General features: G+C 41.3%; 1 protein-coding gene across 3 annotated transcripts in view; it reads right to left on the bottom strand.

Moving 5' to 3' along the window:
• RERG (RAS like estrogen regulated growth inhibitor) overlaps nucleotides 1-22,759 on the bottom strand; it is a 93,379-nt gene extending 70,620 nt beyond the window's left edge. Inside the window, exons 1-2 of one of the 3 annotated variants that reach the window (XM_072954308.1) lie at nucleotides 22,501-22,759; nucleotides 19,010-19,166 (exon numbers count right to left, since the gene is read on the bottom strand). In XM_072954308.1, coding sequence (XP_072810409.1) covers nucleotides 19,010-19,070 — 61 coding nt within the window. In that variant the 5' untranslated portion in view covers nucleotides 19,071-19,166; nucleotides 22,501-22,759. Of the gene's footprint in view, nucleotides 1-12,880; nucleotides 13,068-19,009; nucleotides 19,167-22,500 lie in introns of those variants that run through there. The other 2 variants (XM_072954307.1, XM_072954306.1) reach the window with 2 other exon arrangements.
• Nucleotides 22,760-23,056: the final 297 nt, after the last annotated feature.

Below are 23,056 nucleotides of genomic sequence, written 5' to 3'. Positions count from 1 at the left end.
GACAGTTTTAGAAACTGAGGGTCCAGGACATAATAATGGACACACAGCAACACAGTAGAGCAGAGAGATTGCTGAACTTAGAGCTGGGAGACATTCCTGATCATTTTGACTCTGGGTCTTCTTTGGAGAGAAAAGATATGTAAATAAGGGAAATTCTAAATCCCATTGCAAGTGAGAGAAACCTGCCTATGAACACCTGGCTATTATTTCCTCTGTGTTCATTCTCATGTTTCCGAATTTCAGAGGTAGGCAAACGATTCAGGTTATTACTATACCATGAAAAGGTGTGAATCGATGAAAAGAGGCTTCCTTCTTTTCATTTTATGCGTTCCCACCCCCCCCCCCCCCCGCCAAAAGGATTTGAATTTGAGATTTCGCTTTGCCGGAAGGGAAAAAAAAAAAAAAACCAAGTACCTTTACAGGAACAATCAAAACTATGACTCACCAACTCTGTGCAAGGATTTAAGATGATTTTCTTGTTTTGAGGCAACTTCAGGGGATTATGCTAGATTATACACGGAAGGGTGAAAGAGAGAGAGAGAGCAGCTGGAGGGCGTCCACGCTCGCCTGGCACCATTCACAGCATCCAGGCTGGACCCTAAACAACCACCACTGACTGCCTTCATCGGCACATTCCAGGCTGCTGGGAAGGGAGCAGAGGCAGAAGACATTTAAGGATGATCATAAATGATCATTCCAAAGTCACTAGAAACAGATCTCTTGAAACACCCTTTTCGTACTCCCTCTTACATATAGTCAGTCCGCAGCTCCTCAGTTGCCAAAATATATACATTCACCCTCTCAGAACCTATGCCTTTGGAAATCCACTTTATTAGACTGAATGTTTTTAATTAAGGGGAAAAAAAAGAAATCTGATCTCCTGAAAAAAAAAACAACTGGTGTTCAGTGAAATCTGAACTAAGAATGCTTTACTCCTTGAATAACATTCCATTATCTCAGATTCAGGCACTGGATATACAGTCTTGATGTTGTTTAAAAGCCTGGAGTCCATCTTTTCCAGGAATGCTTCACACGATGCCCAGTTTGCAGCTGCCAAGAAAGAAGTTCTACTTTGCTTTATTGGTTAAAAGCAATTCTGTTGACACCAGCAGGATCTCTTGCTATGTCCGTTTTTTTCACCTTCTGTTTGCTGCAGGATCCTGGGTTGATTGCCTGACCACTGAGAACCTGATGAAATCCACAGAGAAAACCGTACTGGTGATACTGGGTTCCCCAGGTAACGATTTCCACAACCAACTCGAAATCTATTATCTTTGCAAGGCCAATTTCTGGTTGCCGGTTGGCATGTGGTAACTCAAGTCAAGGAGTCACCCCTTTACATCCATCAGAAATGGAGAGAGTTTTTTGGTTTGCTTTGGTTTTTGAAATATCTACATATGCTATCTTCCAAAATATACTCTGTGGAGAAGTTTCATGTAAGGACCCAGAAAGCCAGAGAGCTTCTCGAATTAATGCTTGCAAAGCGACCTGAGTTTAGCCCTTCTGACGGTTAATAGTCACAGCTAATGAGCAGATAAAGTGCTGAAATGGAAAGATTCTAATTAGCCACCTAGAGATGGTGACTGAATTGAAGAGATTCACACACTGCCTTCAGGGGTGGTGCTTTGGGTAAAGTCCAATGGAAGGTTTGCCCCAAATGGAATGAGGTACAAATGCCACAGGACCACATCTCCTCCCCTTAGCACCTCACACACTGAATGCCAAGAGTGCCTAATGAAATGAAAAGTTGGATCAACAGAGAGAGGTCACTGTAAATCTCTCAGTCTTTTCTGCCCACTCATTTTTTTTTTTCCCTGCTAAGTAGGTGGTTTTCACCCTACTCTACAAATGATTGTGTATCTTGGTTCTATAGCATATGGAACATCTCCACTTACCTTGTTAATGCACAGCAAACTTGGCTGAGGGATTTTTTTTCCCCTGTTGGTTTAGTTAATTACCCAAATCTTTCAGCATTTATTTGTCTCAAATTAAACTGAGGTCGAAAGAAGATCAAGTCAGGAAGGTGGGAAGAAATCTGTGTTGCCTGCCAAACTGAGGCAAACAGATACCTAAAAGTTGCATCACGGATGATAAAGATACTGTTAATATGTCATCCTCCTCCCACAGCAGACACACAGCTTCAGTTCCACTGTGCTCCTGTTCCCATGGTTTAAATTGGATGTGTGCACAACTTCAGGTAAAGAGCCACTCAGCTGGATGGTTGTGGGTTTTGTGTATTCGTGAGACACTCTCTAAGCTAAACAGACAAGCACATGGAAGGGACGTACCGGCCATCTGTGAAGTTCAATGAGCAGCAAGCGTGCCCCATTCACAGCGGAGTGGGTGAGCTTTGACCACCTGAGGACTATGATCCCATGACTTCCCTCCTCCTTCCGGGACATTTAAAATCTGAGAAAGAGGTGGCTGTTTCCCCATGAGTTTCCATAAGTGAGCCTTCTCTAGTCAACGATTTGGTGAGCAGGATTCATCTTCAGTCCAGTGAGAAAGCAGCCCAGCAGAAGAGGATACTGTGGGGAAAGCACACTGCCTAGCCCAGTGAAATGACGTGCCGTGAAGCTGTTATTTATTTATGGGAAAAAAGAAGAACATTTCGTTCTGCCCCAGCAGAGCTTTTGTGACAAAAGAGATGACCCTGGCTTCCTTGATGGAGATAATTAACATTATCAGCCTGTTACAAGGTTGGCACACATACGCTAGAAAATTACACCTTGTCTTAACCATTCTTTTCCCCTGAGTAAGTATTTTTCCAACAGATGAAGCCCTACACTTGGGCTTCATATTAGCAATTGTGATCAAGTTTAAAGCCCTGGTATAAAGGCCAGCCAGGTCTCTGCTCCCAAGACGGTGGACCTTGCACCAAAAATACACTGAATTAAATCAAGTAAACCCGTAAGTGAAGGGAAAGGTTTTGATGATTCGTGAGCATCTAGTTTACACTAAAAACAAAACCCATGACCCTTCTCTGGGCTGAGAAATGGTTTCTACAGACCTTTAGAAGTGCCGATTCCCCAATTACTGGCAGTAATGCATTCAGAGGAAGGTATTTTATACATAATTATTACTGGAGAGGAGAGGTTATCCTTAAGCATCCATGAAACAGTTTATAGTTTATAAATACTGTGTAATCGTTAATTGCTGCCACTGAAATAAAACATCCTAGGTGAGAATGAGGAGAGAAAGGAGAAAAGCCAGGAAGGAGAGAGAAAAGTTCTCATCTTAAAATAACCAAACCTCCTCATCGCTGGCATCTCAAAGGATCACAGGCCTATTCAACCACAGACCAAGGGCTTCAATCTCATATAGAAGAACAGCAGCTCACACTGATCGAGCACTTAGTTGTCAGGCACTAAGTAGAATCATGGATTCCTCCACTTAATACTTGCAATGCCAACTGAAGCAGCCTTTCACTCACCAAATACTTAGCACCTTCGTGCGTCAAGCCCTAGTCTGGGTAATGGAGTTACCGCACTGATCAAAACACACACCGATGTCTGCATTCTGTAATTTACACTCTAGCACAGCAGGCATTTGAATCCCAGAAGTCTGGCTCCTGGGCTGTAAAAGCATTAGAGTTACTAGCAGGTGTCACAAAATGCAGCCTCTTTGGGAGACCGATGAGAATCTCATGGATCACAAATAGTTCAACGTGAATCAATTGGGAGACATTTGTGTTTTGTGACTGACATTGCCAGAGAAGACTGAGCTCTTCTCCACGGGAATAGTAGGAGCGGGGCGTGAAACAGACAAGAGCTGGCACTTGGGGTCAGCATGATGGGGTTTAAGTTCTGGCTCTGCCACTTACAACATGTACACTCTGGGCAAGTTTTAAACCTCTCCAAGCCTCATCTGGAAGAGAGAAATTATAACAAGACCGACATTCCCTGTGTTGTGGTGAACTATGACATAATATAAACAAAATGCTTTGTAAAGTGCCTGGCGTTAAAAAAAAAAAACCATTCTTATTATTTGTTGTTTATGGGCCTGCAAACCTCAGCAAGAGAACATCAGAAGCTGATTGCAATCATCTTGGAAAGTCAGCCCCGAGCTGTATGAATGCCTGGCTCCACCGACTGAGACAGAGCAGCGGTCTCTAGGCCATCTGTGTTCAGTGTGTGCACCGGTGAAGACACACAGAGAGAAAGAAGGACACAACATCCTGAGCTATCCTGGGGCGCCAGTTAACATGACTCAAACTGAGCACCCGTATAAGGAGCCAATATCTTTTTTTTTTAAACTGATGTATAGTCAGTTACAATGCATCAATTTCTGGTACATAGCATAATGTCCCAGCCATGCATATGTATACATATATTTGTTTTCATATTCTTTTTTGTTAAAGGTTATTACAAGATTTTTTTTCCCTGCCTGTAGATACACCTACCACCTGCTATTTCAACCTTCCCATTCTGACTACAACTCTCTACAAGTGGGTAGAGCCAGTTATGTGTTTTTCTTATATTCCTATATTCTAGACCAGTGTTTGCCACATATGGAGTTAAAACACTAAATATGAGACTAAATAGAGACTTACTAGTAAGCCCATTAGTATCTAAAAATGTTCCATACCTTTAAAAAAATGCAGAAAACACTGCCGTTCATATTTAGTTTAGGGTCTGATTTTCTGGAGTGCACTCTTGGCCAACACAGACACACACGCTCACATACATGCACTTATCAAATAAAAATGGTGATTTGAAAATTCTCTCATTTAATCTAATGGCTAGTCCAGTATCTTTAAAATGTGGAACTTGAAGAATTCAGTTTTGTTTCTAACTTTATCGACACATCTTTATAGAAAAAGCATTCTTAGATGAAAATGAATTTGATATTTTGTGGCAAGTTCTTTCTTTTGGTCTGCATTTGTCCCTCAGTAAAATGAAATCGTTTTGTTGTAATAAAATTACTCTACAGAAGTTTTTGAGCCATTCAAACCAGAGCACTTTAGAAATAAAACCTATCAATAGTGTGAATGATATTAGAATTCGGTACAAGATGCCAGAACTAAATAAACTTGACTGAGCAGATAGACAAGGGTATTTGAGAGATTATAATGATTATACTGTAGGTGGCCAAGTAAGAGAGAAGTGTTTACTTACTAACTGTGTCAATGCTACACTGCATAAATAAACAATAATAAAAAGAATCTTGTTTCATTACACCTGAAATGAAACACATTTACAAAACCTCATATTTTCTTGTGAAGCTGGTCTGAGGAATTTCTTAATTTGTACCGAACAAAACTTCCTTTTAACTGAATCTGAAAAAATGACCTGAGAAAACTACATGTAAAGTTTTTCCATTTTGCCATCAATGCAATAATTGTTTATGCTAATTATTCACCCAGAATAGTAGTGCCATAATGTAATTTTGAATAATGAGTTACGGAATCAAAAACAATCATCAACGGTGATGACAGTGGTCCTTCGCATTTATGAGGAGTACCATAATCTTCAACAATATTTATTGACCCAGAAGTCTCCAGCAATAATTATTCATGAATTATTCATAGCAGATAAAAGATCTCCAGTTATCTGATGGGATCCAATCCTACCCAATCTGCCCTCATGAAATGTTTGAAGCCTCCTGGCATTTTGCCCTGTGTAGGAGCCTGATTCTTCCAGCTACTTGGTTCACAAGAACATCTTGTACTTCAGCAAAGGAAAAAACATCCTCCTATTGTGATAAATAATGAAGAAAATCTCTGCAGTCCAATATTTTTAACACATCCCATCATTTAAAATTTTTGACTTGATGATTATTTTTTTAATGTTGACATCTAGGACTTTGACATTTTAAAATAGCTTCTGAGTTTTGCTTTTGGGGCTTTTCCAGGTCAAATTATTCATGTATCCTCCCTTTCCGCTCCACATTTTTCACATATTACATGTTGAGCTCCTCCATCTTTCTTTACAAGTTCCATCCTTCCCCTTCAACACCTCCTTCACATACTGCTGCTCCTCAAAAGCCCAATAAGAGGTTTTAGCATGAAATCATAGGCAGAATTTGGACTAGAAATATTATTTTAAAAACGGAGCTGCAGAACACTGTAATAGAAGGCTCTAAGATCTCTTGGTAGTTTCATCATAGTTCTCTCTGTTTTGGTGCCTCATTTTTCTCTAGTGATGGTTCAAGTGAAGTAAAATACTTTTGTAGGTATTGATTAATATAAATGAATATTCCTAAGTAACAGGGGAAGAGAAGACAAGAGAAGGAGAGGGGAGGAAGGCACTTGCCTTCAACTTCAACTTCAGCACCGCCAACTCTGCACTGCATTTTGTAAGAAATTTTGAGAGTGCTGTGGATCAAAGCACAGACACCAGAGGCAAAGTGCCTGGGTTTGAATCCCATTTCTGCTGGAGTTCCATCTCTACCTGTCTGACTCTGGGCAAGTGATTTACTTACTCTTCATGCTCCTCAGCTGTAAAGTACTGGACAACAGTAGGGCCAGTTCATAAAGAAGTCATGATGATTACATGGGCTCATATGTGTCAAGTCCTATAATGGAAGTTGGCCTGTAGTCAATGCTGTAAGCGTTAGCTAATCATCATGATTGCTGGTTATTACCAGATCTCATTTGGTTTGGGTGCACAACAGCCCTAATATAAGATGATTATTATCACGTGAACGTTACTGAAAACAAAACGGGTGTACACCAAAGTTAAGTAAGCTGACCACACACACAGTTAATAAATGGCCTCTCAGGCTCCAAACCCACGTTCCTGCTACTGGAAGGAAACGGGACTGGCAAGCTGGCTCTGGGGAGCTTTAAAAGGGCGTCTCCTGCAACTGAATCAGCAGGATCTCCAAAGCTCTTCTCCCTCCCTCAGCGTCATTTAGTTCTTATCCCTTTCCTGTACCACCTGGTTGTCCTCTTTCCCCTTCTAATTCCAGTATTGATGACATATGTGAATTGGTAATGAAGAAAGCATCATAATTTTGAAAGAGAAGAAATGAAAGGGGATGTTGGTTCACTCCTCACCATCAAAATCCCGCTGAACTTACAGTATTTCAGTCTCACTGCCTCCCTTCAAGGCCTCCCCAAGTACTTCTTATTGATTTCTCTTCCCGCCATTGACTCTTACAGCATTTATGGCCTGAACTAGACGGCTAGCATGCTGTCTTGTGTACAATCCAAGACTCGAAACTGCATGGACCTCAACATGTAAATTTCCAATGGTGAGTAGCTTATCGGATTTCACCGTTTGAAAATTCATGATAAGATTTATGCTTTCTTGAAGGTTCTCCTTCTGAATCCCTCCCCAGTTGTCTTTTCAAACCAGCCCTGAGCCTGAATTGAGTCAAAAATCAGTCATTCTAAGACCTGCGGCTTAGTTGTAACCATGTCATACAACTGACATTGTGTTCGTGCCAATTTCCTGGTCTTGATACCATACTGTTGTTATGAGAGGTGTGATCACCGGGTTGGGGGGACACCAGGTGAAGGGTCCACAGGAGCTCTCTGCACCGCCTGTGCAACTCTGGCAATTTTCTAAAAACTATTTCCAGATAAAAATTTGTACAAATCAATCATTGTGCTGGAAACTATCCCTAGCTGATTTCCAGGTGTAAGTCATACATGCCCCACAAAACAGTAAGGTCCCTGAAGAGAAGAACAATTCTGTAGTTCTCTGGACTTCCCCCCCAAACACTGACATTTTATTGGGCATATGGTGGGAGGATGGGGAGGATGGAAGAGTTAGGAACATAGCAGGATTTTCATCAATATTTGTAAATTGATGAGTAGGAGACAAAGGAAACCATGGGCTCAGTTTTGGGGACTCAAGGGTTTAAATGTATGGTTACTGTGCTCTTGACTTCGCCTCTTTTGGATTACTGCTAGAAAACCAGACTCAAGATATAAAATATTTGAATGGAAAAATATTCCCAGGCATTGGAACCGATAACCATTACTCATCCTACCAAGTGTGGTTGAACCTTCCTTTAAAACATCAGACTCAACATGTGTTGCCAAACGACTAGGAAACTGGCTCAGTTAGGAGGGTTAGTTGTAATTTACGAGTTTCCACGCAAAAAGAAGTCAAATATTTTTCAGACAGAGAAATATGTACAATTGTATTCTTACCTTTTTATTTTTGGCTTCACCTCTTAAATTTCTATCCCATAGCATAAAATAAAAGAGAACTTTAAAAAATATATTAGAAAAAAACAGGAAATGCATCATTGAGAAAAAGATGTTATCTTTCTACCCCCAAAGTGGAAACTTATGAACTTTTCTCCATATTGCAGTTCTGTCCATACAACCGTTGCATAAGTTTTATAAATGCAACTGTCAGCAAGTAATTTAAAACTATTTTTTCCAAATGTTGCCAAAAGAACAACTATCTTACATTATTTGGCTCTACGTTAGCTTTAACTGACTGATGGAGCATGGTGTTAATAAGTTTATTTAGGTCAAATTTATTGGGTTCAGTTCCTATGTGGTCTGCTTAGTTTCTCTCCATAGAATATCTGGTATCATGGTCTTCAGCCAAGTTTAACTCCCAGACCTTTAACCTGTAGTTCAGCCTAACCCCCATCTACGATTGCCAAATAGCTCAAAGCATCCTCTTAAAATCAAAGCTCAGGATGTTAACAATTGTTGAAGCTTACACTGTCTTTTTTTTTTTTTAAATAAAACTTACCCTACTATGAAATGAATGAAAAATTCTAGTCTTAAGGAACCACAGAGAAACCTCACATTTGCTCTGCCCCAGTAGAGTATTTTTTGGTCACCTAGTCTACTGCCACTAGAATGTGGCTTCATGAGGGCAGAGAGCTTGTCTGATTTATTTACCTTCAGTATCATCAGTACTCATGACACTGCCTGGCACTCAGTGTTTATTACATGCAGCTCACAAAAAGCTACATGCTTTGTCAAAGCTGAAAACACCTATTGCAAATGGAAATTGAGTACTTAGCAAACTTAAGCAATGGTTCCCAAAATGTGGTCCCCGGAGTAGCAGCGTCCGCATCGTCTGGGAACGTGTTAGAAATACAAATTCTCTGGCCCTCCTAGAGACCTGCTGAATCAGAACTTCCAGGGATGGGGACCTGGAGCACGTACTTTAACAAGCCCTCCTGGTGATTCTGAGGCATTGGTGTCTCCCGATGTAACCCAATGAAGAAAATTCTCCCAAATTCAGCTCTGACCTGCCTCACATAAACTCGGCTATTTCAGTACAGAAGTATGCACACATATCGTGAAATAAGTTTCTGGAAAATGATCTTCTGTATAGAATAGATACTGGGCCCAATAAAAGTTGACCACTGTTAGGCACTTTATGTAGCAGAGTGCCTTGAGTCCTAAGACAAGAATGTGAGATAGAAACAAGAAATGTTAAATTAAATATCAAACAAAGGATTATAACTGTAAGATTTCCTCCCAGACAGCCTTCTTTTATGGCAAATCTAAACAGAACTTATTTAATGACCATGGAAGTAATGTGATATGGTGTTAATGTCCCCACCGAGAGCCAAAGAACTTCATTTGGCTTCACTAGCTGTAAATTATCCAAAAGACTCACTGCGATTCTTCATCACTTTATTGAGCCAAATTACACCAAAATGGAAAGTTCTATGATTCAATAAGAGCATGAAGGGCCTAAAATGTTCCAAAACCAACATATTTCTAGATGACAGAAAATAGAGAGGGGTGACCACATGCTAGATCCAAAAGGCTCCAGAAGAAGAAATTAAATCTAACAAAGCCATATTTAGGAGAGTAAAAATTAACTTCCACACCTGAATGAAGCATACAAACACTCAGGTATAGGTTTGGGAAAATCTGACTTAGCAATAGCATATATATATATATATATATATATATTTTTTTTTTTTTTAAAACTTCATTTGCACTAAACTCCCCATGAGACAACACTGTGCCCGCTGTCACCCTAAAAGCAACAGTGACCTCAGACTGTCCGAGCAGAAGCAAAGCATCCAGTATCAAAACCACAGCTGTGCTCTGGTCTGGTGTGGGCGATCTACACCTGAAATGTCATTTCCAGGACCCACACTTCATGGAATGCACCACTGGAGTGGGACGGCAAGGAGGATTCCACAACTAGAAACCATGCTCTCTGCAGAGCAAATGAAATAGCTATGAGTAAGCAGGCAATGGAAGAGAAATCTGAGGCCTGGGTTGAGGCAAACTGGCTGTCTTCAAATACATTAGGGGTTGTTATAAAGAAGAGAGATTTGAAGTGCTCTGTGTAACTCGAAGGGGCTGAAGTCAATGAGTAGAAGCTGATAAAAAGCCTTTGGGTCCAAAGAAGGTAAAGTAACAGACAGGAAGAGTTGCTGTGATAATTTTATGCACCAGTTTGGCTGGGCTACCATATCCAGTTGTTCAATCAAATATCAATGTAGGAGTTGCTATGAAGATACTCTGTAGATATGGTTAAGATCTACAATCGGTTGACCTTAAGCAAGGGACATTAGCCTGAATAATGCGGGTGGGCCTCATCCATTTACTGGAAGGCCTTTAGTGCAAAACTGAGGTTTCCCAGAGTGAAAGAAATCCTGCCTCAAGACTGCAATATTAACTCCTGCCTGAGTTTCCAGCCCACCACCTTTCTCTGCAGATTCCAGTCTTGTCAGCCCCAATACATACATACATACATACGTATATAAATCATGTGTATTTTCTATTACATTCTGTTTCTCTGGAGGACTGTAACTGATACAGTTACCCAAGGATAGAATGGTCTATTTCCAGTAAGGCTGAGTTCCTGTCACTGGAGATATCCAAGTGCAGACAAGGAACCCACTTTGGTTACAATAAAGAGACTGCTTAAAATGTATGATTATTGATGAAATTATAAAGCATGAATAGACCACATGGTCTAACTCAACTTATTCATTCTATTGAGGATCCAGTCTGCATCTGCTTGGGGTATATAATGATAACTAGAAACAGCTACCACTCTGGCTTTTTGGAATAGACGTGAATTCTGTACTACATACAAGCTATTCTAGAACACAAAGTTGGCGATCTACAAATACTTGTTGAATGAATAGTTGAATGAATGAATAAAAATGTAGTGTAAGATTATAGGGAAATATCTAGGTAGATATATTTACATATTTTTTTGAAAATCTTCCCATCAAAAAAATTTACATGTTGTAAAGCTTTCATTTTTTTAGTAAGGGTAAGTTTTGATTATCAAAAAATTCTATAATAAGCCAGACTTCCTTCTCTAATAAGGCATAAATCCAAATTATTTTCCTAAACGTTCCTCCCTTTTTGACCCCTTTATATACTGATTCTAAAAGAACACCCTGACTCAGTGTCTATTTCCTTCACAAATTTGAAAGTGCAAATTCCTTCAGCATAGAATCTACAACCTCTGGAAAGTCTGTAACCTTATATACTCAGTGCAGGAACACTGCCGGCTGACCCCTGGACTGAGCGGTTTCATCCGGCCTCCAGTGATGGACAGCCAGGGAAATGACTGTACTGCTTTTCCAGACATAAATGTTAAGGAACACAGGGGAGGAACCACCTGAATTTCAATAATGACAGCATCAAAGTATTAGGACCATATGCTAATCACACTTGTAATTTTTCCAAGTACCTTCACAGCCTATTTGACCTGCATCACTGTTAAAAAAAAAAAAAAGGCAAACAAATGTATCATTTGACAGATAAATAAAAAGAGAGACATAGGTGGGATGAAGTTGAAGTTTCAACCCCAGTGCTTTCAGTCAGTTCAGTTGGGTGCTGTTTTAAATCATTAGATGACACTACAGAACATAGTGCATCATACTCTCTTTTGATAACAACGAAAAATGTATTCTTTAGCAGAAGGTGATTCATTAGTCTTCTTACGCTTGATCCAAAGCTAAAAGAAATGGAGCAGTACATTACAGGGGAGCTTTCCTATACATACAGGTTGTTGAGAATCTCGGCTGTATGGATTGGCAACATACCCAGGACTCCCAAGGGACTTTGTCATGCATTGGTAATTCATTGATTACTGGAAGTTTCTTATAAAAATAGAATTCATTAGGTTTTTTTTATATACAAAGTTCGTATTACAAATGATCATTTTGTTTCCTAACATAAAGTGTTTGAAAGGATGTGAAAAAGAACAGGTTGATTACAAAATGAGAAACATTTAGTGGCGAAGTTGCAAAAGCCTTGCACAGTCAGCAACTTGGATTTTAGCCTTGCCTGTGGCTCCAAGAAGCTGGGTGACCTAGCTGAGACTCTCTCTCATATATATATTTCTCATACATATGTATCAGAGTTTTACATATTTGCTTATCCCAGGCTGAAATTACCTATTTCAGACTGCCTTGTCTTAATATAGCTTCTTTCATTTTTAATGGCATGGAAGAAATTATGCCTGTTTCTCTGAAACCACATTAATTCTCAAAGGCAGCTGTAGCAACAGGGATGCGTTTGCACTGGAATTTTGGCTTCAAGGCCGGTACCACCTTGAAAATTTGGCTGATTTCCCCAAACCCGTAAGTTGGAGAAATACCAGTAATAAAAAGGGGAACTACAAGGATGATTTACAACTTTCTTCACTCCCTTCTCTCACAGTCAGTCTTTGTCAGTTGCCAAGAAAACAAGTCAAGATCAAAATGGAACCACTTGGTGACTGATAATTAACTGCAGGGAAATAGTTTCATGAATAAATTAGCCATCAGCTAAAAATAAAGGACAATTGAATTTTAATAATATATTTCAATAGAAAAGAAGCAGGGACAGAGATACGGCCTTTTGGCTTTGAAAAATGGTTCTTGATTTTGTTTTGTCTTGTTTTCCAGTATTGTTTCCTTCCTAATTATATTTATCTTAAGAGGAAAGCTTAAGAATTAGTCGCCGTCAACCTACAAAATGTTTACCCACCAATAAACAACGAATTCTGATGATTTTTTTTCCTTGCATTTTCTTTCTTTCCTTCTCTTTTCTTTTCCTGAGCCTTCACAAACACCATTCCTCATCTTTGCTTTACTTCCTGGGCAGGCAAGAAAGGTCAGCATGCCTTAAGCCTTGCACAGAAGTCTGACGTTTGCACATAACCATAGGTATACACCTGCAATTTGAAAACACCCTTTTATTCTTCTTGGAATGAAGGAATGAAATGAAAATCAATTCCTTTTGGCTGTTTACCTCTTTTTGCTTTTCTATTTTTGCAGGTGAGGAAGGTATAAACACTTGAAAGCCACAGGGAACCACATCACCATATTTACCACAAGAAAACAGCTATATTTCCAGCCCCATCCAAACCTGTCTCAATGCCTCCTTCCTCCCTTTGGCCCAATCCATTAAAACACAATTATTTCTTTAACCACCAACTATGCAAGGAACCAATGGGCCTCGTTTCCAGTAATCTTTAAATTTCAGCGACAACCTAGGAAAGGCTTTTTCATACACACGCTCGCACACTTGTTTCCAGGAGCTATGGATGTTCTGCAATCACCCAAAACACAATCTGCCCCTCTTACCTAAACAAATATTTAAAGAAAATTTCCCATTAAGGTTATACTGTGTAATCTTAGAACAAGAATAAACAAGAACGTGAAGAGCTGACTGGCACCTTAAGTAGGTAAAAAGCGAGGTCCAGGACCACTGTCAGAGCTCACACTCACGTGATGCACAAGCGGAGGCTACTTCCTCTGCTCGTGGTCCTGAAGCTGGACCCGAAGCCCAGGTGTTACTGGAGCCACAGATCGACTTGCTATATTTTCCTGAAGACTCCATTTCAGTCACTAATTTTGGGAGAAAATCATTTTATATTCAAACAAACAAATATATTATGGGTTAGCATTAAATTTTGCCCGTATTGTATATAATTTATAAAACATACAAAAAAGAATTACATGATTGTGATGAGATGCTTACATGCCCCAAATTTCCTAGATCTTTCTCCTCCTTCTTTTAGAAGTACTTTGAAAACGATGTTTAGGAAGCATCATACACGTACACCACTGAGAACGAATTAAGGGAATGGACTGGTATACAGCTACCTGGGTAAAGAAAAAGTTCTGAAATACAAAGGTTAGCTTTACAGCATAAGGAAACTGACCTACCTAAGATGCTATTACTATTTTTATTTAATATATATGAGATCTCGTAAACGTATCTCAGCCATAAAAGACACATCGATGTTAAAGCATGCTTACTAGAAAAGCCATATGTATTTACTTTCAAAGATATTTTATTTATTTATTATTATTTTAATTTTTTTTTTATTTTGGAGGGAGGAGGTAATTAGGTTTATTTATTTTTAGAGGAGGTACTGGGGATTGAACCCAGGACCCCGTGCACGCTAAGCACGTGCGCTACCGCTTCAGCTATACCCTCCCCCTGAAAAGTCACATTTAGAATCAGAATTGTCCCTGTCCTAGTTGAAAATAAAATGAAAAAACCCTTTCAAAACCTTTTATAATTGAGAGAGAGCGAGAGGGGAAAGCAAATAAGAACAAGAAAAAGGAAGAAAAAAGAGCCCTCTTTGTGCCAAGGGAAATGATATCACATGCTTGTTTGTGTTTGGCACCCAACTTCTAGCCCAGCAACCTGAGTCTATGAACTTAAGCCTTCATGGGTGAGTGCATCAATTGGTTTTTGAGTCAGAGGATAGCATTACTCAATTAACTTTGAGACCAGCCCTTTCAAGAAATACATTTAGCTACGGCACACAATATTTCAATTCTAAAATGAGAATGTCAACTGTGAAAGGAAATTTAAAATTTCAGCTGTTTTTTTCTCTCAGCTCCTCCCACACTTACTACCGATGTGAAAATGTGAATTCAGGAAGCATTTAGATAAGCAGGGTGTGCATTCTAGGTTTTATGGCAGGCCTTTTTGCTTTAGTTACTTGGAGCCGGTCACATTCGAGGCTGATGCACAGAAATAATGCCTTGTTATTACTGGCTGCTTTGCCCTTGGTCAACAAAGGTAAACGTTCACTCTGCTGGAGCAAGAGAAGACAAAGAGGCTGGGAAAGCTCGGCTCTATACTGTGCAGCAGCCACAGTGCTTACCACGCTAACCCAGCAAGCTCGCTAAGCCAGGAAGCTCACTGAAGGCAGAACCCCAAGAACTGCTAAACCTAGGCAGAAGGAAGAAGAATGCTCGCAGTATAGAAGATGCTGTGCACCCTGCAGTCCACACACACACCCAGACTCCACACCTTTTGTAATTAACACGTTATTAACTTCTGCCTGGGCAGACACTTCTGATGTCAACTTGTCAACCAAAGATTTCTGGTTAACGTTACATTCTGTTTTAAACATCGGGGGCTTATCTATTACCCCAGCTGGGGAAGCCATCTACCGCATACCAGAAGCACTTTCAAATTTAAGGTGTGTTAATTTATTGATGGCACCAAAGTATTTCTGGTTGTTTTTCCAAGATTTCTAAGATACAAGCCAGCAGAAGTATTGTTATGATCATCAGTGGTCAAGCTGTAACTGACATTAACCAGACTTTGGATTTAAGAGAAAGACAAACAGAGAACGTGTGTGTGTGTGTGTGTGTGTGTGTGTGTGTTTAGGGTGTGCTTATTGGTGATATGGAGTTTTTTTTCCTTATAAGTTTTCTGACTTTTACTGAAAACGCAAATACCCACTTGAATGTGACTATATCTTTGCATGTTTTCCCTAGAGAACTTACAAATTAAAAAGGACATATCTTGAAAAATTACAATAATATAAGCTAATACTTGAGCACTTACTACGTGCCTTGGAGCTATTTTAAAACAGTTGCATGTAATAACTCATTCAATCCTAACACCAACTCTTTGAGATAGGCACTATTATATTCTTTGTAGAAGTGCAGAAATTGAGGATTTAAGTGCCTTGTCAAAGTTGCCAAGTTCACACAGCTGATAAAGCGTGGAACTGGGAGTCAGAGCTAACGGTGTGACCCCAGGGCTCCTGTTCTTGACTCCAGGGCATCCTGCCCTCTGTTAGTTAGCAAAGGGACAATATGGTATTATTTACCCCAAATTCCAATTTAGTCTTGAGTGTGAGGAAAAGTAGATTAACAAAGTAAGACTTGTAGCCTCTGAAGCAATTCGCACACACAGACCCAGGTTCAGATCAGAGATGCTCAGTTTCTACCGCTCCAAAGCCACAAGCTGCCGCCCCCTTCCCAGGAATACCTCTCCTGCTGGGCGTTCGGAGAGAAATGGATTGTTCAAGCCCACAGGAAGATCATGACCATTTTGGGGAGGCATGTGAGTGAGTAAGGAGCTGGAGCCACATGCCAGCAGGTATAATTCCTTGCAGACTTAAAAAAACAAAAGTCACTTATAAGACAGATACAATCTGTACAACAGGAAGGCAAACGTGGGAGACAATGAGAAAGTGATGTATCTGTATGAATAAAGAACTAGAATAAACATGAGTTCAATACTGCTACAGTCTGGTTTCAAAGTTGATAGATTTGAAGTACTCTGTGGCTGCTCTCACCGAGCTATGGGAAAAGGTCTCCAGATGGTCTCCCACGCAGAAGTCAGACTGGTACTACTTTGTAAATGTGAGGTGTGGTCACACGGTCTCAGGCAAACAGTCTGATGTTGAAATAGGAAAACACAGTCTGTCTACAGATGACAGAGAAAAAGGAAATTGTTTGAAGGCGTGTAGTCTACACTGTTGTTTTCACCTAAATGAAAATAAACACACGTGGTAGAATGTATGGAAGGTGAATAAAGAAACCAGTCCAAAGAAGATTCGTTCATCAAGAATCACAGGGTTTTAGAAGCTGGAAAGGTCTTCCTTAATGATCAAGTTCAACTTCTGCATTTCCCATAGATTACAATCAAGGTCAGCAGAACTTAGACTCTGTGGGTAGGTCTTATCTTCAGCTCTGGGTGTGAGGACTCACCTTTAGGGAGAGTGGATGGAGTGAGAAGACAAGAGGATGGTATGCAGAACTCGGGGAGCCCCGATGTCTGAGAGGTGGGCCAATAGAAAGCAACCCATGAAGACGACTGCTTAGGGTCAATGGAGAGGTGGTAGGAAAGCCAAGGAGTGTGATGTCACGGGAGCCTGGGAAGGAAGGGGTTTTAGGAAAGAGGAAGTGGTCGTGTTGAATGCTCACAAGCCCGGAACTGGGAAATACTCATTGGATTGGCTGGTTATTGATCTGGGGGGACCTGAGCAAGGGCAATTCCAGCAGCATGATCACCATGGAAGACGGCCATATTTTAAGCCACGAATGGGAGGTTAAAAAAAGTTAAAGACAGTGAGGGCAGAGCCCAAGTTCAATAAGCTTAGGGAAAAGAAAACGATGGATCAGTGGGCAAAGAAATGCTCAAGGGAGAAGGCCAGTAAAGAATGAGAGGAATCATTGGAACAATCATCGAAATAATTTGGGGGAAGACAAAAGAAACCGAGGTCTAAGCTCAGGCTGATGGACCGACCTTGAGAGAAGGAGATATCCAGCTGGCTCTGAGCTCCTACAGAGGGAAAGGGCGGGTCTACAGTGCCTACAGCCAAGTGGCTCTGTCAACAGAATTTTTATTTTTATGTTTCACTTTTCAAATCATATAGAGTTTACTTTGGTAAATGATGTAAGGTTAAAAATCCTCCGTCCCCTCTTGCCTGTGTTATATTTTGAATGAATGAATTAAACAGCACGCTCGCTCTAGGGGGAGACCCCCTCGCTCGCCAGAACCTTAGAGCAGCTATTGTTGGCAGACGGGCCTCCCACACACTCCCCAGCCCTCACCCTCCACTCACTGGAACAGCTTCCTCATTCTCCAGATCCCTCTACCAGCCACAGAAATTAGGTTCTCACGCCATCAGGAAGCACGGAGGAGGAGGTTAATAGGGAGGAGTTTAATGATCTTCAATCTTGTGAGGACTGTCAGTTTCTTAGCCCTGCCAGCGATCTATTTTCTTTGCTCGGTTTCTGCCAGAGGCCAGAGCAAGCAGCAAGTTGAAGAAAAAAGTGATGGCAGAAAAGAGCCCTCTTGAGAAAATCAAAAGAAAAGAGAGAGAGAGAGACTTAGAACAGGGAAGGTCTCCTGCTGAGATTACACCAGAGAGCTGGTTCAGAAAGAGAGGATGGTCACGTTAAAAGCTGCTCACGTGTGTTTGCTTGAGATTATGTGGATTATCTGTCACACTGGATGATCCAAACGGGTTTCCCTCTTCAAACACACATCCACGAGATGTCTGTTTGAGTCCTTTCTTGAGAACCCAAAGCTCAGTGTGCCAAGTCAATTAGGGGTCTATCCTCTAGCAAGAGATCAAAGCAACGTTATCTGACAAGTCATGTTGCCCCGACATTTCAGCAACATCTCCTTAACCTTCTTTAATTATAAAACCTGAGACACCTTTTTCAAATTGAATTAGATACATTTTCACTTGCACCATTTCGCCCGCCCTTACACTTAAAGGTCTGTCAACCTTAACTCAGGCGTAGAATGAAAAAGCCTCTGGATAATTAATCAAAGCCACAGTTTGCTTGTTTAAACTCACCCCAGAGGCGCTGGCAACAGCTCTTGTCTTTCTTGAGGTCATGCGCGCCTCAGTGTCCACCAGTCGTCCCCAAATTTTAGAAGTTTCGGGTGATAATACAATTCTGTGTCTTGTAAAGATATATTCACTCAGCAAGCATTTATTCAGCACCCAACACATACTTGACATTGAGCCGGTTGCTGGGAATATCAAGATTGATGAGCTATTAAACTGGCCCCTCAGGATCTCACGGAGAGAAAAAAGCACAAACGTAATTTTTAAAATTTCTACAATCTGATTTCTTTGGAGCTTTCACATCCTTCCTCAGAACACCAAGACCCGTGCTGTATCCACTGCCTTGTGCATTACCAGCAGAGCTGCTTTACCATAAAGAAGAAAAAGAGGACGTAAAATCTGGTTACACAAAATGAAAACTCTAGCTAAAGAGAAAGAGGCTTTATCTAAAAGAACAACACAGGAGACCACCCTCCGCTCAGTCGGTCAGTAACAGAGCACAGTAACAAACACATACGAACACACTACAGCAACCAGCACAAAAATCTTACCTGACTTGCCCACGCCTGCTCTTCCAAATATTGCCAGTTTGACCTCTGCACTTTTAGCCATGCCGGGTGTTGGCAGACAGTTCACTGTGGTTCAAATTAAAGAGCTGAGAAGATCTTTTTTGGTCCCAGTCTGTGGATTCACCATTTCATTGTAAATCTGCAAACAGCAGAGATTTGGGAATTCATAAATGACCAGAGAACGAGGGTCCTGTCTGTTAAGCATCCCCTAGATGCCAGGACCTTTCACTGGATCTGCATCTTCCCTGGAGATCTTCACCATTGTCCTGTGAGAAGGCTGGAGCAGTTTACTATAAACCATTCAACTAATAAATGATAGATCCAGGACTTTCACTTAGATCTGTTTGGTTCTAACACATACACATTTTTACACAAGATAGCATTTTCAAAAGTACTTCCTCAAAGAACGGGGTTTTTGCCAGTATTCAATAAAAAACACTTGAAGTATACGAATGCATGTATTTACCACGTGTCTGTAAACATCCAGCAGACACACACACGATGGACAGATTCACATTTGGATGGCTATTTCCCTTTGGGCTGAATGGTAAACATTCATATTAGCCAACAGCACTGTAACACTGTTGCATTTCACACTGCCTCACATGGTCAAGTCATGTGACAGATAACTTTGTTCCAGGAATTGACTTACAATGTGTAGATTATATTTTTCTATTTTTCTGGGCACAATGCCCTCGTACACAAAAGATAAATGCCACGTGCTGACTTCTGATTCCTTTTCTACGACAACATCAAGTAAATTATTTATGATACTGTCCTGACACTTGGGAAATGACATTATGTTCAATGTAAGCACGTTTTATATAAATGGATGCTCTGGGGTTGACATCGAGGTTGTTAGTACCATGGAAATATAAAGTTGGAAAGAGCCTTGGGGTCAATGAAAAAAATCCCCCAGCCATCACAGGAATCCTTCCTTATGATCAGACAACTATCTAACAGTCATCCTGCGTCCAATTTACCACTTCCAGGTATGGAGGGAGGAAGGGCATTAAGTCAACTTTTTCTTTTCTTTCACTCAGAGCCCTTCAAGCAGCCTAGCAGCTATTGGGAACCCTTGCCCCATCTCAGACGTGTACTTTCTAGGAAAACGAGACCCCGCATCTCCCCTTGTTCTTCCCGGGACGTCTGTTCTTTTGTAATGTTTTTCTGACCCTCACCTTCCCTCTTCGCCATCCCTAGCTCTCTCCTCCGGCACTTGCCATTTCGATCACTCTAAAAACGTGGCATCTGCTGCCTTCGCCCCTTGAGATGCGACCTGACAAGTGACCCAGCAAAAGTTCCCTGAGATTCTTCCTCTTCTTTATCTGGGCACTGCAGTTGCATTTTGGTGCAGTCACTCACATCAAGGCTCACACCGTCCACATGATTCTGAACTTCTGTGGTCAATGTGTTCGAGCGAAACACAAGACTTCACTTTCAAGTCTGCTATCTGGGCTGTTTCCACCAGTGTTTTGGCATCTACAGATTTTTTAAAAAGAGCTTCTCTAGAGAAAGGAAAGAGTAAATGTCCTTCTGAGAAAGCATTTCTACCAAGACATTAATATGTAATTGCTTCCCTCGTTAGACATCAAAGCCATCCACTCGTGCCTCACAAGTTTTGGTGAAGAGGGAAGATTTCCAAATGCCAAAGCTTCATCTAAAGGACGAAAAAGTCAACATTAACATTGGCTGCTGTTTATCTCACCCCCAATAATTAAAAAACTACTTAGTGACCATTAATAGTACAAAACCTAGAAGCTTTAACATCTGTAATTTGTCCAGTCCCATACTTTTGGCTAAAGATAAAAGAATTCATTATTTGTCATTTTATACACATTCATTAAAAAAAAAAGCCTCTGCTTAAGGTTCCGTGCTTCATCGCGGAAGCATAATCTATTAAGATATATTCACTAAATAAAGTCCACATAAGAATTGCAAGCATTCCTTTGATACATAGAACATTCAAGTGTCTGGAACTCATGTAAACAACAATTTGTTATTTCATGCAAAACTGTTCATTCCCATGCACATAAAATCCAAATAATTTACCAGCTGATTTATGCTTTATGAAAGTAGCTATCACATTAAAAAAAATTGTTAAGTCACATTTTTCAGTAACTCCCAAATGACCTCAGAGGCATAGGAATTTCACATAAGAAAGAGAAATTGTGTGGGTTAAATTTTTCGTATATAATCTAATAAAGGCACAGATGGTTATTGTCAATCTTATGTTATGTTTAGAAAAATCCCTTAAAGGAAAACACAAAACTGACATATATCTTTCAACGTTTTATTTCTCACATGAGAAAATGTATTTCTTACATTTGACAAAGATAGAAAACAAAGATAAATGTGTAAATTGTTTTAAAAGGTGACCTGTTGCCAAGTCATTGACGTTGGAAACAATTAGCAATCCAAGACCTTCCATAACATGGATCTAGGAAAACATTTGTTTTCATGTTGTTGTGCGAAAATATTCTGGCTGAGTCTAGAAGCTGTCCACTTTTCACATGGACAGTGCTTTATTAGGACAAAAACTTCCCAGTTCCTATCATTCCTAAAGCTAAAATCACACCTAGATATTTAGGAGATTAAACGTGTAGGAATTTTCTTCTAAACATAGAAGTGCCAAAAGAAAGTTAGAAGACAAAAAGAAGCTAGACTCCAAATTCTGTGTTACTATTAATGCATGCATTGATTTCATTCCACATTTATGCTAATCATATACAAACAATCATATATCAAAACGAACGTGGCCACCGTCAAGGAACTTACAATCCAATAAACCTATGGCATTCAGTTCACTAATAACTTGATTTTCTTATTTATTTAAAAACAATGATTTATTCATATTTATTAATAGTAAATTCATTCCCAAGACTATTATACTTATCAAGGTCCATGCTTTCTACTTCCACTTGGAAAAAAAAAAAGCAAGCATCTTTATAAGGTATTGGTTTTTCTAACTCCTTTTTTTAGGGTCTCATCAAAATCAAGTTCAGGTGTCTAGGGAAGCAAAGAATCTAGCCTGGTCTTTGGGATGAGATCCTCTTTGGGCTGCCCCTTCCCCTGGATCTAAAATCAAGTTTTCCTGGTCTCACTACCAGGACATCTCCCTCATCTGACGCGGCACACACAGGGACGAGGATAATTAAGACCCCGGCTATGGCACTGCTCTGAACGCAACAGGTATCCTGCAGCGATAAACAAGCAAGCCGCTTGCGGACGGCAGGTCCCTCGCTCTCCACCGAGGGAGCAAATGCAGCCTAAGTCAAAAGGGCGTTCTCGGTCGCACGCAGCGCGGACGGAGGGCGCCGGCGCTCGCAGCTCCCTCTTGGCGACCCCCAGAGGCGCCGTGGGCGCACCCCGTGACCAGGAGGACCGCCCCAGAGGCCGAGCGCTCAGGGCCTCGGAAGGGGCTGCAGGAAGTGATCCGGAAAGAGCCACCTGGGCACGTGCGAGACACTCACCTGTTCACACTCTCCAGGCCCGGCAGAGCCGCTGTCCCCTGCAACTTCGGGATCGGCCCGCCGGGACCGCTCGCCCTCCCACGCTGCGCAGCCCCGTCTGCGGTGGCGCTTCCGAGCTGCTGGGCTGCGGTCGCGGCGGCGGCGGCGGCGGCCAGCGCTGGCGGGGCGGCCGGGGTCTCCGCGCTCGCGCTCGCGCTCGCTCCGACTAGCGGCCGAGGGACTGCGGCAGGACGCGAGCACTGCCCGGCGGGGCCGCCAGGCTGCTGCAGTGCGGCGCTGCGGCGCCCCCTACCGGGGCCGGGGCCCCGCTCCTCCCCTCCCGCGAGGGAGGCCGCCCCCGGCTGGAGAGTGCGAGCATCCGCCTCCGCGCACCCCCCAGGCCGGCTTCCCTTTCCCCCTGCTCATTTCCCCTCTGATTTCTCGCAGAAAGACCTGTTGCGTTGATTAAACCTTGCGTGTGAAAACATCCCTGCGGAGTGTTTTCTGTTCCCTACTTCAAAGCATCCTCACAACAGCCCGTAGGGGTACCTTTAATTATCCTCAGACAGCGCATCTA

The sequence above is a fragment of the Vicugna pacos genome, chromosome 34 (genome assembly GCF_048564905.1).
Source record: "Vicugna pacos chromosome 34, VicPac4, whole genome shotgun sequence".
In the NCBI taxonomy this organism is placed as follows: domain Eukaryota; kingdom Metazoa; phylum Chordata; class Mammalia; order Artiodactyla; family Camelidae; genus Vicugna; species Vicugna pacos.
The sequence above is the reverse complement of the archived record's forward strand: the minus strand, read 5'-3'. Positions and strand labels throughout refer to the sequence as shown.